At 36.5% G+C, this 15,573-nt stretch overlaps 1 protein-coding gene across 5 annotated transcripts in view; it reads right to left on the bottom strand.

Annotated features, from left to right (window-relative positions):
• The window catches only part of STAG1 (STAG1 cohesin complex component), a 180,316-nt gene that overhangs the window by 22,142 nt on the left and 142,601 nt on the right, over positions 1-15,573 (bottom strand). For all 5 annotated transcript variants that reach the window (XM_084529472.1, XM_084529469.1, XM_084529468.1 and 2 more), the window contains 3 exons: positions 14,363-14,443; positions 5,690-5,782; positions 2,131-2,305 (listed from right to left, as the gene is read on the bottom strand). In XM_084529472.1, the coding sequence (XP_084385598.1) occupies positions 2,131-2,305; positions 5,690-5,782; positions 14,363-14,443 (349 nt within the window). The remainder of the gene's footprint in view (positions 1-2,130; positions 2,306-5,689; positions 5,783-14,362; positions 14,444-15,573) is intronic.

The following is a 15,573-nucleotide window of genomic DNA, read 5'->3' as shown; positions in this document are numbered from 1 at the left end:
TATTTTCTTTACCCTGTGAAAGGCCATAATGAAGAGTTGTTGAAGCTTTGTGCTTTGTGCTTAGCTTTGTGCTAAGCTTTGTGCTCAGCTTCTGAAATCAAAGGACATTTGAAGATGCTTCTTTAACAAAACTGAACTATAAATATTTAATATAGAGAAATTAGAAGCCAGTGCTTCTTCTGCATGCCTTGGATTGCAGGTATGAAATCCATGGTCTTACAGCAGCTATAAAAAACAGGAAATAAAATTCAGTTGGAAGAGACATCGAGTGCTAACGTCATATGTATTAAATCCCCATGTAAGGCTCCATTCTGTGAATGAAAATGAAACTATACACATGTGAAATGTATTATCATATAGTAAAACTGTATTACACATTTTATAGAAGAAAATGAAATCAGCTATAACAACTGTAATAATAGCAAATATTCTGTGGTATTTAGAAGAGATCATTCTTAATGGAAGTCTTCCAACCAGTCTGAAGAAATACAGGCCTGTGTAGGGGGCAGGAGGAACACAGTGTCACAAGGACTCTTTTGCTGCACTCTTACTGTAGTTTCCACAGAGCCACAGTGTGTAAGTCAGGTATTGTCCAACAGGACACCTCTTACAAGCAGTGGAGTTGACTGTGAGTATGTATATATGCTGTTTTTTGGATGATTTAACCCATAGAATTGAATCCCAATAGCATCCCCCTATCCCCCCATTTTTCTTCATTTCTTTTTATAGTTACTGATATGTTCTTAACACCAAAAGTTGTAAATCATCACACTGACTTCATGGAGTCAGAGTAGCATTAGGGAATGGAGATTACATAAAAAGATAATCATCCATCTTTTTGCTGTCTTCCCAGTCCAATCACAGGATGTTAAAAACCCTAATGTTCCTCAAGAGCCAAGAAAAATAAATACTGTCCTCCTAAAATCTATTCTTATTACTCTGAACTTTGAACTCACAAAGTATGATTAACTTGCACTGTGGATTTCTGGTGAAGTTGTGTGTCAAAATGCATTCTTCTTAGGCCACTATAACCCTTAAAAAGATGCTCAAAAAAGATGTTAGCTAGAAGGATGAAAGGACCTTTAGAGCAAGAGTAAATTCTCTGAGACCGTAGTTCTATCCACTACTGTCTTAACAGATCAAAAATAGCACTTATATGCCACCATAACATACAAGTAACTGAGTTCAATGGAAATTCACAAAATTTGCAAAAAGAACACTACAGTACACATTCAGCAGGTGTTTCATATTTTTTGACCATCTGGGAATCCATCGCTTGTCCAAAGATATTTAGGATTCAGAAGCTGGGTACCTCTGTATCTCACTTAGGCATTTGTAACACACAGCAGAAGTGAGTTATTTAAAAACAGATGTCAATGACAAATCCACCCCTCCCTGACTGAAAGCCAAAAATCTCCAGTCATCCTTCTGAGGAAGAAGAGATGCTTTAACTCCTGCTTCTCAAAGCATGGCCACACACACATGGACGCCTAGGAAATAACAATAAAGCAAGCACACGCAATACTTCTCCAAGCAGTCTCCCAGTCTCCAACAATTTCAAATCAATCCTGAGCTTGATTTATTTATTTATTTATTTATTTTGGGGGGGGGAGGGGGGGAGCAGAGTGCGTATTTATTTAGTAACACCAGAGTTTCTTAAGACTATCCTTGCCTAGAGCTTTGATGGTAAGATTCACCTCACAGTCCTGTAACTCTGTTTTGAAACTTGAAAGGATTTTTCTTCCATGTACTCTTCTGGCATACTTTTTCCCTTGAAGCCATACTAAACGAAGTCTGTCACTGAACTAAGACTTCAGTATTTTTGAAAATAAATACTAAGGAAAAGATCAGTAAATAATTTTGTATGGATTAATAAAATGTAGTTTACAGGCCAGTTCCATGTCTTCTAAAAACACCCATTTTAATGAAGTGAACTTTGTAACTACTGTTTCTTCTTTAACAGATATAACATTGAATACTTCATATTCACACTTAAACCTCCCCCAGCAATAAAGAATAGTAATTCTGAAAACATTTTTGAGCAAACTTTTCTGAAAATTCTGTTTTATTCTCTCTTATGTGTTTGTTATGAAAAAAGATAAAAGTAGAAAACATGAAGGCTAAACATACCCATGCTCTGGTTTTCATCATCTTGGTCAATGAAGACATGGTCCATCACAAAACTGAGAAGTTCTGACTGAAGGCCTGAGTCTGGATTAAACACCAAAGGCTGAAGACCTTCTCTACCTCCAGTCATCAGCTGATGACTAAAAATCATCAAGAGATCACAAAGCAACATGAAAGCCTGAAAGGTAAAAGAGATGTATTAAGAGTAAGAAGCATAAGTCAAGTAAGTGCAAAACAAAATACGATTTATCTGATTTCTGGACATTTTCCCACTATTATTAAACGGATAGAAAAGTTAAACGAGGAAAAAAAAGAGTAACATTATAAGGCAAAATCCAAGCTGAGTCATTCTCAGATCCTGAAAATACAGGAAAACAGATGTAAGCAATGAAATCCTTGCAGAATTTCACTCACAGTTCTCTGCTGAAACAACCAAGTAACTCTACATGGCTTTCAAATCTAGGTAACAGTCAATCAGGGCAGAATTTTTAATGATTTTTACTCATTACTGTTATACCCTTATTACCTGGGAACAGAAAAAAAGTAGCTATAAATAATTCTGTTTCTTTCAAGGGATTATCTGCATACTCCCATGCATGAGAATAATATTGTTCTTTCCAATGGCTTATGTTGGAGCATTATAGCCAGCTGTATTCATCTGCATTACATTCAACACCTGAGCATCTTTCAGAAAGTATTTCTTAATCATTTTCATTTCTTTATCTTTAACCTTTGATTCTGAGAACAGAGAAAGAGAGGAAGGTTGAAAGTACAAATGTGCAAAAAGACTCCTAGAAGATTAGCGCTGGAAATGCTGTCTTTCCCAGGAGCCTGCAGGAGTCTCACTCCAGGCAATATCAATCACAATTCCCAGGTAGGAGGTAGGCCAAAGGGGTTTTCAAATGAACACAGACTGCAGAATAGCCCTGCCTGATTCATGAAATCCAGCGTAGGCTTTAATTCAGTCCTATATTCCCCTCTATAAACAGCTGAATGCATGCTTTTATAAACTCCCACCTATTAGTGTTTAAGATGGACTTTAGATCAAGTTTTTATTTAACTGTGAAGAAGAATACAGTTAAATGTCTATTTAAACATACTTTTGAACCCTCAGAAAAGTTGTGAGTGATAGCAACCTGCTTTACAAACCTCCACCATGAATTCTTTGTGAATTCTAAATGTCACACCAGCTCACTCATCTTGTGGAGTATGTTATAAAATCTGAATGAGCTACACTTACACAAGAACAAAATGCAAATAGTTGTAAACCATGATCAATTTAGACTTTGGAGACAGGTGCCAGTATTTGGGATTTTTCTTCACAGCATCCAAAAAATATTGGGATTGGTTTCAGTGATGATTTCAGCTGCTCTAAACTCCTTTGATATGCATTTGACATTTGACATTCAAGCTAATACTAATGTAGACCTCTAAAAAGCAGGTGGGTACAAATTACACAGTGAAAATTTTTTTTCTGATCAATATAAAGACAGCATGTACAAATGTCTATTGTAAATATGTCTAGTCACAGATTTATTTCACTCAGTCTAAGAAAATTTGTAATGTTTCAGTTCTATTTCTAACAAATACTTAACACTCTTTTCTCTCCTTCGATATGTAATTGACTCTCTCTGAGAAGAATGTATAGATTAAGAAACAAATAAGCTAGTGAGAAAATACAACATGAATTCTCCAAAGATCTAGCAAAATAAAAGGATTAAGGAACAGTTCCTGCACTTGCAGAAAGAGACTTTTTAAGGAAGAAAATTAAAAAGTTCATAGAAGAATTAGTTGGAAGGTCTCTAGCCCAACCTACTCTGACTGGGACTCTTGCTGTCTCTACATCTGGTTGGCCATGGCTTTGTCTAGCAGAGTCTTGAAAGCTTTCACAGAATTGTGAACTGAAAAGGAGCTTCTAAGAAACGTTTAAATTACCGATTAAAAGAAGATTTGAGAGAAAGAGAATTAAAACATTTCAAAATACATCAAGCACAAAACCATGGCAAGGATCATTTACCATTTGTTGATGTAGAAGCAACATTAAACCTAGTTTATGCCAGAATCGTTAGTATTTTCATGAAGTTAGATGTTATTTTCACATTATACAATGTTAATAAAATATATTCTATGTTAAGAGTAACTACTCAGAATACTAAAGAGAATTACTAAACTTAAATCTGCTGCAAGACAATGACATATAGGAGTCTTTTAAAAGTACGTAAGGTAGGAAGATCTCTGAGCCTGTAATATTCATATTTATCAACTTGCAGAACACAGCGTAAATACTAATCAGAACTATCTTTTGAAAAAATAAAACTATCTTTTAAGAAGTATTATCTTAAAAAAAACAAAACACAAACATAAGCAAGTACATGTGTGCCACTTAGTTACAGTCTTTGCAAAATCGTGGAAGTGCTGACGCAGAAATGCAATTTTAGACAACTAGAAGATGTCAACAGACCTGATAGATATCAGCAAACATTCCTAACATCTTTGCAAACAAAGCAGCTATTGTTTATTGTATCTCTACAAAATTACTTCACAAATTATTTCAACAAGTCCTTGGATTTAATTTATTTCAATTTCTACACATATATAGCAGAAGCTTCTCACTCTGTGCATGTGTGGCTTTCCAAAAATCTAACACAGATACCTGGATAACTACAGTGAATCCCCCAAAATGGATACCTTACTATAATTATATTTCATAAATACAAACCTTTGGCATGCACTCACATGCAGAGAAATGTATGCACTTATGTTTTCAGTCAGCTTTCCAAACAGGGAAGTATAGCAACCTGAGTTGTAATGACTACATTCATGAGAATCTAAAAAAAAAACCCCTGTTTTTTATATAATGAAGGCACTGTGTAACTGGATATTTTATTCTGATTTACCAAGGCGACATACCTATCAGTCAAGCAACTAATTTTGCATAGTGTGAAACTACATTCTTAGTGTAATTCAGAGTATTTTTGTAAAATTAATTAACATAGATTTCCTGCTAGAAAATATACAGAAGTATGATGTGTACTGCTAGAAATGTCAGTTTTCTCTCATTAGCCACCATGGGTAAAAGAGACACAATATTAGCATGAATTGCTACATTTAATGGAATTATTAGGATGACAAAATAATGATAAATATCAAGGCTTCAATTTTTCCAATCTAAATTCAGACATTTGACTTATCCAGAAATACACAGAGAAATATTTAGCCAATTTGAGGCCTCAATCATCCTCTAAAAGTGCCTGTTTCTGTCTTTTAATACAGTAATTAAGTAAAGGAATAGACTTTAATTTTTGGTGATTCAGTTAAATGCCTTCAGACAGCTGAACATGAGCCTAAGCATCCGCTATTATATCAAAAGTGAATGTGACATTAGTTGTGCTTTGAACATAATTTTAATACAGTTCATTTTATGAAGTGTTTGTTCAGTTTTACTTAGACAGAAGGCACACATGACTTTATTTTAAGTTTGGTGTATTAAGTGTCATTTTGAGTTTTCCTACAGTTTAATACTCACACTTTTGTAAAAGCATGTGACAGACATTTCTCTTACCTGTTCTTTTACTGGAGTGTTGACATTTGATAGACACTGCTGGCAGACAGCCAGAAAGGATTTCACAGTTTTCCTCAATACCAGTAAGTCCTCCTAGAATAAGGAATAAAAGGGAAATATATAAATATTAATAAAAGTTTGCTAGGAAAAATCAAAATAAGAGGATGGCGATAATTTCATATATTCAATACTATACATTAGCAAAACAAAGAGAGAGGCCATGAAATGTATGTTATTCATATAGCACAGAGTAAAACAAGTCATTAATTTTCAGAAGAATGGCTCAAAGTTCCTTGTAATAAATACTAATAATAAAACAATACATTCCTGAGGTAAAATTATCTGTATTTTATTTGGATGTAGAGTATAAGTGTTTCAGAAGAAAATGTTCAATACATCAAGGTCAGCACACATAGTGGTTTATAAAGAATTCTGTATGTAGATTAATCAATGTGAACAAAAAACACCAATAAGGTGTCTCAAGTTCAACAAAAACATTCTCCTAACTATGTGCAGATATTGGAAATGTGAGGGCATATCACAGAAATCTAATGACTTAGGGAAGAAGGAGGGAGGTTGGTAAATCTGGAGGAAGAATGATTTGTAGGTAAAAAAATAAAATAAAATAAACAAATGCCTGGTTTGATCACCTTCATCTAGAGACAATCCATGTATATGTTAGCTGTACCAGAAGTGGCAGGTTCAATAGGAAAGCTGGGTACTTTGACCTATGACATACCCTGATGAATACATATTTTTTTACGGAAAACAAAGTGAACTGGTGAAAACAAATCAAAATAAAACATAAGATACTGGAGCATAATCCTAAGTATGTAGCAAGCAGCCACCTGGAAGTAAGAAATTACAGAAGAAAATATTTGTGAAAAGCTCCTATGTGAAAAGCTACGACAGCCTCTGTCTTGTAACCAAGAAATTTACTGAAAACTGCATAGCTGGGCACCTATTTAATTACTCTGTTTACATTAGGACCAATCTCAACACAGAGAAAAAAAATACAAACCACAAATCACTAGGACTTTGTGTTAGCTTCAAGTTTTGTCAAAATGACCAGCTTTGTCAGCACTGATTTATAGATTCTGCTACTCTGCATTGCTCAGGTGATACAAATACAGCTTCTACCCTGTCTGCCTCTGTCCGGCTGCATTGCTTACATTCACCTGCAATCATTGCTTTGAAGATCTTTCACTTCCCAGGTTTCACCATCAGAGATCTCATAAAGAGGAGGGTTCATCACAGCCATTAATTCGCACTGAGGCTGCTGGCATACCACTGCTGCTGACATTCCCTCCATGGTACCTACCTGTATCAGCTTTCTGATGGAAGACAGTGTGCCCTACAGAACAACATCTAACCTAAATCTAAAGAATCTACATAGTGCATATGCACCAATTTTCGATTATGATGGATGCTCAATCCATACAGCTCATTTCTAGCGTTAATTTCTTTTATTGCATCCTATCGTAAGATCTTGTTATTATTTGTTTACTGAAAGCCTTTTTGTGGCCCATATGCTTTTTCTGTACTGATTCACAACAGAAGACAGGTCTGCAAGTGCACTGAAGCAATCAGTATGTTCCTAAATCTCTGAACCTCTTGTAATTTTCAATAGACTTAAGTGTGGTTTTCTAATCTGGACTCTGAAGATCTATAAGTTATATTGCCTTCTTACTCCTAATCATTTTTCTCTGTTAATAAAGGCAAGGATCCATTTCTGCAACTGCATTACACCACGATTACGTGACATGTTAGGTAGCTCTGCTCTCTTCTAAGTCACAACTTTGCACTGATCAGCATTCTTGTTTCCAGATATGTCTTCTATTTGGCTGCATTAAAATGCCTCTTTGCTTATTTAATTGTAATTTGTTTATCAATTGATCCACATTTTAAAAAGTTTTGCTTTACCTTCCCTCATAATTGTTAAAAATAATGATCACTTTATAGCTGCAAATGGATTCCTCTTGGAACGTATCAGAAGCTGTTGCATTGTGTGATGATTTCCCAATTTCAACTTTTATCTAATATATTAACAAGTTTGGAGCTACTGAATATAAATTACATTAAATACACACATTAACCTGAAATGCAATGTGATACTAATGTCCACAGAAATTGCTATTTCAAAATAGTGTTTTTATCAGTCAAAAATGCGATCTTCTCAAGAACAAATTTCCTTGTTCCTTCCAGTCTCATTTGTTGGCCATGTTCTTTGTGTCCTTCAGCCTTGTACTGTTTTCTATCAGCCATTCCAAGTATTCTACCTAGGACTGATGCTAGGCTTACATGTTTGCTATGTTACATAATCATATGATTTATACCTTTAAGCATTGGTATTACAATCACTTCAATTTCTTTCTATCTATAGAAATTACTTTTCATCATAATTATCTTCCATTTAGATGCTAATGAATTCAAAGGAGAAACTAAAACCTACAAAAAAATCCTAGATAAAGGTTAAAAATTGCATGTCTCCCATTTTTCTTTCTGTCAACAGCTGAATAACACCTAGGTACATGCTATTTATTATCCTCTTGCTTGCTGGCATGACAAACATTCAATTTGGAAAGTCAGAAACAGCAAAAGAAAGCCCCCCTGAACAGTGCAACAGGGCCATCTGGAACTTTGCTAAATTTGGAGAAGTCTCCAGACTACTACAGAGTGGTAATGATTTTTTTTTTTCTTTTTTGCTTGCTTGTTTGTTTAAGAAAATGGTAAGGAAAAAAATGAATTAGATTTTCAAGTCTTTCACCACTCTAAGGCACACAGCCAAGGTTCTTGAGGTGTGATTACATGGTATGTGGGCTTCAGCAAAAAAGAAAAAAAAATTGTATAAAAAATTTACTGTCCTCTAGGTTGCTAGGCTAAAGCCACAGGGTCACACTGTGAACTGGATTACTGAAGTGACCCAGGATAAAAATAATCCTTTCCAGAACTGTACAGATTATATAAAATTAACTAGTACATGGAACAAGAACGAGCCACTAAAAGCAAGGACTTAAACTGTTTTTGCCACCAACTGTAATGGAACAACTGTGCTCACAAGACTTACCTAAAATTTTGCAATTATTTTCTAGCTTTAAACTGAAGGTTTTTTTTTTTTTTTTTTCCATTGAAGCTATTTAGAAATGCTGTACTTTTGCTAGTGGCGTTTCTTCATATTTTACCATTGCCTTTCCTCTAAACTATTTGTATTGAGTATTCACTTCCTTCTTCTTGCAACTCCAGTTCTTTGAGAGACATTACAATGTTCAAGAGCCCTTAGCTCTCAACGCTACTGGGGAGCACAACCTTTTGCATCTTGTGACTCTTTTCTTCCCTTCAGCATTTTGTGCTTTCTTTCATTGTGCCAATATAAATATGAAGTCACCAAGTCACTACGTTGTTCCTGAAATCCTTTAATTCCTCTCCACTAATTCCTCTGCCTACTAATCAGTTAGTAACAGCTATGCATTTGGCTAGTCTGGCTGCTGCTCGTTCAGAACTGTTTTGCCTTTTTCTTGGCTATGAATGCCTGCTCTATTCATCCTTTTTCTTACTGTTCTAAGATTCAGGACTCTATTCTTCTACAGGTATTTCCTTTTCATTATGTACATGTACAGTGCATTGTACAATGGTCCCAGGCACCTGGTTTATTGCATGCATGCATAGATCTAGATGGAAAAAAAACCTGTATAATCTAATACCTGTCTTCTAGCTCAGAACACTGGACTTGTTCCCCATGATCTACAGACAAGAGAACTCTCACTGGGAGATCATCAGTTTCCTTAGAAACTACCTTCAAGCCCCTTTTAATTTGAAGAAAGCTTTTTCTTTAGGCTACAACAGACCGGTCCCACAAATGGCACAATATAAATCACCTCCCCCCAGCAATGTGCAGGTTACCACGAAGAGCCCTGCTCTGCTCACCGACAGCCACGGTCCTGGCCTCAGCCTCTTCTGAACACTTACAAGAGGCAAGGCCAACGATTAGAGCACCAGAGTAGGGATACTTCCAGGCATAAACATGTCATCCTTACCCGCCAATGTTTCCTTTCAGATTTTAGACACCAAGATGACACTACAGGATGCCATTTTTTTTCCACAGCACACCTTAAAAAAGAGTTTTGAAATAACTCTGTCTCAACTCTGTGATGTATTTAGGTTAACTGGTGGAATCTTATTTGGCAGAGAATTTGGACTTTCTTACTACTTCAAATAATCAGTAATTACAACCCTTCCATTAAAATGTCCTTAAAATATTCTGTGCTGTTATCACTCTCTTAAGTATTATGATCAAAATTGCAGTCTGCAAACTGTATTACAGTGTGGGGAAATCTGCAGAGCATCCTCTTGGTAACAAGCCTGAATGCCAACAGCTGATATGATGAGAACATGAGTGCAACAGTGTGTGTGGACGCAACAGCCACCACCAACCGCTCCGAGCAGGTGTTTGCCTAAAAACCGATAATGCTAAAAGGAAACTTAACAATGAAGCTGCTTAAAATGACCAGATTGAACAGTAACCAGATTACCAAGAAGCCTTTGAGAAAAGCAGAAATCACTTTGAAAAGAATTATGAGTCATGAAAATTTGTGAGCAAGGAGCCCCCTTGGGGTGGAGCAGCGGGGCAGCGAAACCACGCCAGACACGCAGCGCTGCCACCGTTCCCTAGGCCTCGTGGGGCATCCTCCTTGCTGCAAGCCCTAAGTAGTCTGCATCCCGTTGAAGGACTGCCAGTCCGGGGCACAACACGTGAGAACGCACACCTCAAGGGTGTCCAGATGACTCTGTAGAGTGCTTTGCACTGGCATATGGATTTGTGGACTGGAGGAAGTGGCGTGGATACACATGAAGCTGGAGCACCCTCATGTCCAAGAGCAGCCGTGTGTAAGTAGGGGATCTCCTGCTCCCTAAAGAAGGGCAGTGGACATATACTTCCCACATCCTGTGGGAGCTGGAGGTGTACATATGTAATTAAATGTGTGTGTAACTCTGAATTGTGTATGTTGGGGAGGGGATTAGAGTCACTTGTGAATAGTTACCAGCAGGGTACTTCAAAATGTGTATATGTTAATTTAGCATTTCTGAAGTGTCAAATATCGTGGTTTACCTGCTGTATTGCTGATACTGATCCTGGAGATGTATTTCACTGCTTGCAGGTCAATTACATGTCTTTAATAAATCAGTAAGCTGTCTTGACTCTGATTTGATTTCAGCAAGAGTCTAACAGCTTTTCCCTGCCACACATATTAAGCCTACAGACCAGCACCCCTAGCCTCATGTAGTCAGCCAGAATTCAAGACATGCCCAACAGCTGTAATATAAAGTGTCCCTCAGAAAGCAATAAATGCATCCTGGGCTTGGGCATAATGCCCACCATGGTGATCTAAACAGACAGCTTCCAAACAAGGGCAATCCTTTTGTGAGAGAGGCTGTATTTCTGGAAGAGCCTTCTAAACACCAGATAAAGAATAACTTCATTCTTAAAAGATTCTGTTCCCAGATGTATATCCCTAGTTTTCATGTATGACCTTACCCCAGAACCAAATTATTTACAAAATTATTAAGCAATTTTGAATTTTGCTCAAAGAACTCACTTTGAAAGAGCAACAAGCAACTACCATTTGTGAGTATGACCCAGCTGGTAGTGGATGAACATTTCTTACAAATCAATCCCTCCATCTCTGACCTCTCAGCCTGGATGCTCAAGGGAAATCTAAAAAATCACCTTCTAAACACGAGCCTTGGAACACAATTCATAAATTTACTAGATACAAGACAAACAAAGACTTGGACAGATTAGTTTTACAGCCTATTATAAATTATTTTCTCCCCGTTAGCCTTTTCATCTGTCCCTTCCCTTCCCTTCCCACTATCCAGCTCCTATTTCTCACCTGGTAACTTATCACCTCCAATTCTCTTGCTCCCACCTTCCTATAGGTACGAACAACTTTCTCCTTTTCTTTTACAGACAGCTTACCTGGTCTGTATCTAAATGGAAACCATAAAATTATTCTCACCTTATATTTTGTATTGAAATCTTCTGTTATTTTAAACCTCAAGGGCTTATGTGCCCAAAATCCTATATTTTTTTACAGCTATATTCATTGGTCTATTAAAGATACTACTTCAGTCTACAAAGCATCACCTCCATATGTCCTTAGATGTATAGAAAAGCTACAGCTACAGCAAAGGACCACTAAAAAGGTAGATGGATCTACATATTACGTGTCAGAAATGTTCATTTAAGAGCCTGCATAACTTCAATATGCTAATGAAATACACCATTCTTCATTCTGATATGCTCCCCGTTAATGATTTTGTCTTCCCATACATCTTACTTCTGAAGTGATTGATTCCATTTAATGCCTGCTAACTTATAAGCAAGCCTAAATCATGGCAAACAACCACGGGTAAAATGATCTAACAGATTAAAGGATTGATACACTGCACTCTGGATTCATTTACACAGTCACCAAATTAAAATTAAAAATTTCATATAAGAACACATAGGACAAACACATGTGGGCAAAGCTGTGGCTCCTGGCCAGGTAGGAAGAGCTGAAGGACATTAATGGAGTGCTCTGTAGAACTAAGGATGCAAAACATTGATTACTTTTGTAGGTGTGGGGTGAAAACCCAAACATTAAAGTAATAAGAGCTCTCTAGCTTAGAGTGATTATGATTTTCACTGGGGATTCCAGAAACATAATTGACTTGTACTTCAGATGGTTGTTCACCACAGAACTTTCATAGTCTTTTAAATTCCTATGATCCACAGAATGACTAATATGAGTCAGAACAGAATGCATGAATAGTACTAGAAGGTCAAAGCTGTTTTTCATCCATTTCATAAAACAATGTATCACATAAATGTATCCTATTTTGAAAGTAGGAAAAAATATACAACTGCACCGAGCTTGTCTGCAAGAAAAACCCATTCACCAAAGTAAAGAGCCTTTTCTTGTTCAGTTTAACTGGATCACCCTGTCGACATTGCAAACAACAGACCACATTAATACTTGGAAACCAAAATGCAAAGCTCTTGACCAGGTCTTGTGCAGATAGATGACATATACATTGGCTACTATATGCATTGTATATTAAGTATGCTTCTTTTGCTAAAATTTAGAGACAAGAAAACACAAAACCTTTTTTCCAGTATTGGTACTGGTTATCACTCTGCTTTATCAATATTATACTGCACCATTTCACTGCATTTATTTTAAAAAAATGGAAAAATGCAGTGAAGGGAGATAATAATCTCACTGTATGCTCTGGGCAACAAGCAGACCAGGGCAAGATAGCATCCACTGCTCAAAGGCCCAGAAAGCAGGAGGACATAGTTGCTGGGAATCTTTAGGAGGGGGTAAGTCACCTAGCAAATCCCCAACAATCAGAGCACTTGGGAAGGAATTTAATAAAGCTGTTGAAGACAGCACCTAGGCTTGAATGGTCGACCAAAGTGCTCAAAGTTCTTACCTCCCTGCACCAAGTACAGATAACCAGCAGTCCAGTTTTCTTTACTAGGGAACCATTAGAACAGGCTTTAGTGTGTTGGTTTTATGGACTTACAGGCTAATGTGTTATATGGCCTCCTCAATTTTGTTTTAGTTATTTATCTCCTTCTGTCAAAGTGAAATTTCTCCCTAAGGAAAACAATGCTGCTAGCTAGGAGGACTTGAGATGCTTTATTGTGATGAGATTCTGAATTCATTTAAACCAAACGGGATATATCCAGTCTTTCCAGGTATAAGGAATTGAAATGTGTTAGGAATGTTTTAACAATTTGTGTCAGCAAAGAACAGTCCTGTCTGCCTAATCCTGTTTTGAAGATTGAGCCATTTCTAACAAAATGTCATACTAAATACTACTACCATGTCAAAGAGATTGAGAAAACACCTCCAAAATTCAGAATAAGTAGTAACAGTAATTATTTTCTAGTAGCTTTTAAATGTCAATGTCAACACTGAAAAAAATTACAATAGAATTATCATTTTAAGTACATAAAACGCTGATTTTATTAGTACTTTAGGATAGCACTTGAAGCTGATGGAGAAGTACACTTACTATTACAGTTTTCATACAACTTTAATGTGATGTATTACTTCTGAAGAAGTCCTAAAAGACCAGGTATTGGCCTCTCACTGAGAAATTGCAAAGGAAAGGCCCTGGAAAAGCTAAGTATAATGATCAAGTTACATGCAACATTGTCCTTAGTGCATGACACTTGCATACACTTGCTTTTTATTAGTATTGTCACCTGATAGTAAGTCTACATTTATATTTAGCAATATGAAAGACGTATGTAAAAGGTAAACAAGCTAAATACACAAAAATACTAAGCTATCTGTGGTGTACAAATCAGTAGCATTGCCTGCAACTGTTAGGCAAGCATTGTCAACTTATTCATGCAAACTGCAAACTCACAATAAAGTGCATAAAAATCAACTAGTATCAAATCCTGATGGAGACAAGCCTCTACTGTTTGTTTGGCTTACTGAGACATATGCATGATATTAAACAGATCTTAAAGTAGTAAGTCAAAACACAAACTTTGTATCAGCTTCACAAGGGCATGAAATGACTGTACTTGGTGGAGTTAAAAAGAATCAGGTCTTATGTCTTTTTAGGTTAAGCTGTGTTTCTTCAGCAAAGTTTGTATAATCTACTTACTTTGGAAGGGGAGCCTTCAGTGATTTTTACCAGCTGCCAGAGAATAGAGTAATGCGAACACTGCAGTGCCTGAACAACTATCTGTAACAGAGGAAACACAGAATCTGAGCATATTGGAAATACCAAACAAATCAGTGAAGTGTATGTAAAATGCATAATGCATTTTGAGGAGAAAAACAGGAGCAGCTCTCAGATAGTATCTTTTGTTTTCAAGAGTCAGGTTGGTGCAATAAGAAACTAGCCTATTACAATGAAAAAAATACTGTGGATATGCTAGGAAACAAAACAAAACAGAAAACTGTGCCTGGGAATACAGCAAAAGGTGACATCACAGCATGACAGATGTACAACCCAACATGTACATATCTCAGTTCAAAAGTATCTGTTTAAATACCTATAAATCTTACTTCACTCGTAAAAATGCCTTGACATTTGTTCCGTTATCAAATGAACTAGTAGCCCAATTTTTAAAAACGAAAAAGAGTAATAAATATTTTTCTCGCGGAAAGACAGGATTAGTATTTGTGATGTCCTAAAAAGCATCAATGCCTTTTTAAAATTTCAGTTCTATAACAGGTACTAAAAATTCCACAATCTTTTCAGTATGAAGATGCTTCCAACAGTTAATGATTCTGTGCATACTAAGTCAAGTTTGTAACAGCTTTTAACTGCTTTAAAAGATGATTTTTTTTAATATATTACTAAAAGCCAAACTGTTCCTTTCCAGCAAACTCCTTCCAGTGGACTGAGGAAAGAAATACTGAGGAGAGTTCAGGTTTCTGAAGTTTTTTTCAATGCCTTACAGAAGTATTTGAGGAGCTTACACATGTATCTACTAAGCCCAGAAGCTGAAAAGATGGCTGGCAGTTGCAAAAACATTTTTTTTTTTTTTTTTATCTGCTGGCCCCTTCCCTCCAGGCAGCACAATTCCAGCATTAAGTAGCAAACACTGAGAGAGCAGAAGGTCCCACAGCTTAAAGCCTTGGCTTCGAAACAGGCATGTGGCAGTGAGTTTGGCTAGGAGAGTCAGTCTCTATTATGGCTCCAGCTACTTTCACCTCCGTTGGCTGTGAGAAAAGCTTCAGACCTACCAACACCTCCTACCTCAAAAACACTTCAACAGATGTAATGGATTTTTTTTTTCCCTAAATGAAGTTGGATTAGAATTAACAACTAGCTTCTAACTGAAATGAGAAAGGTTCATGGTTTTC

This window comes from Aythya ferina (assembly GCF_964211825.1).
Source record: "Aythya ferina genome assembly, chromosome: 9".
NCBI lineage: Eukaryota > Metazoa > Chordata > Aves > Anseriformes > Anatidae > Aythya > Aythya ferina.
This window is presented reverse-complemented; position numbering and strand designations above follow the sequence as displayed.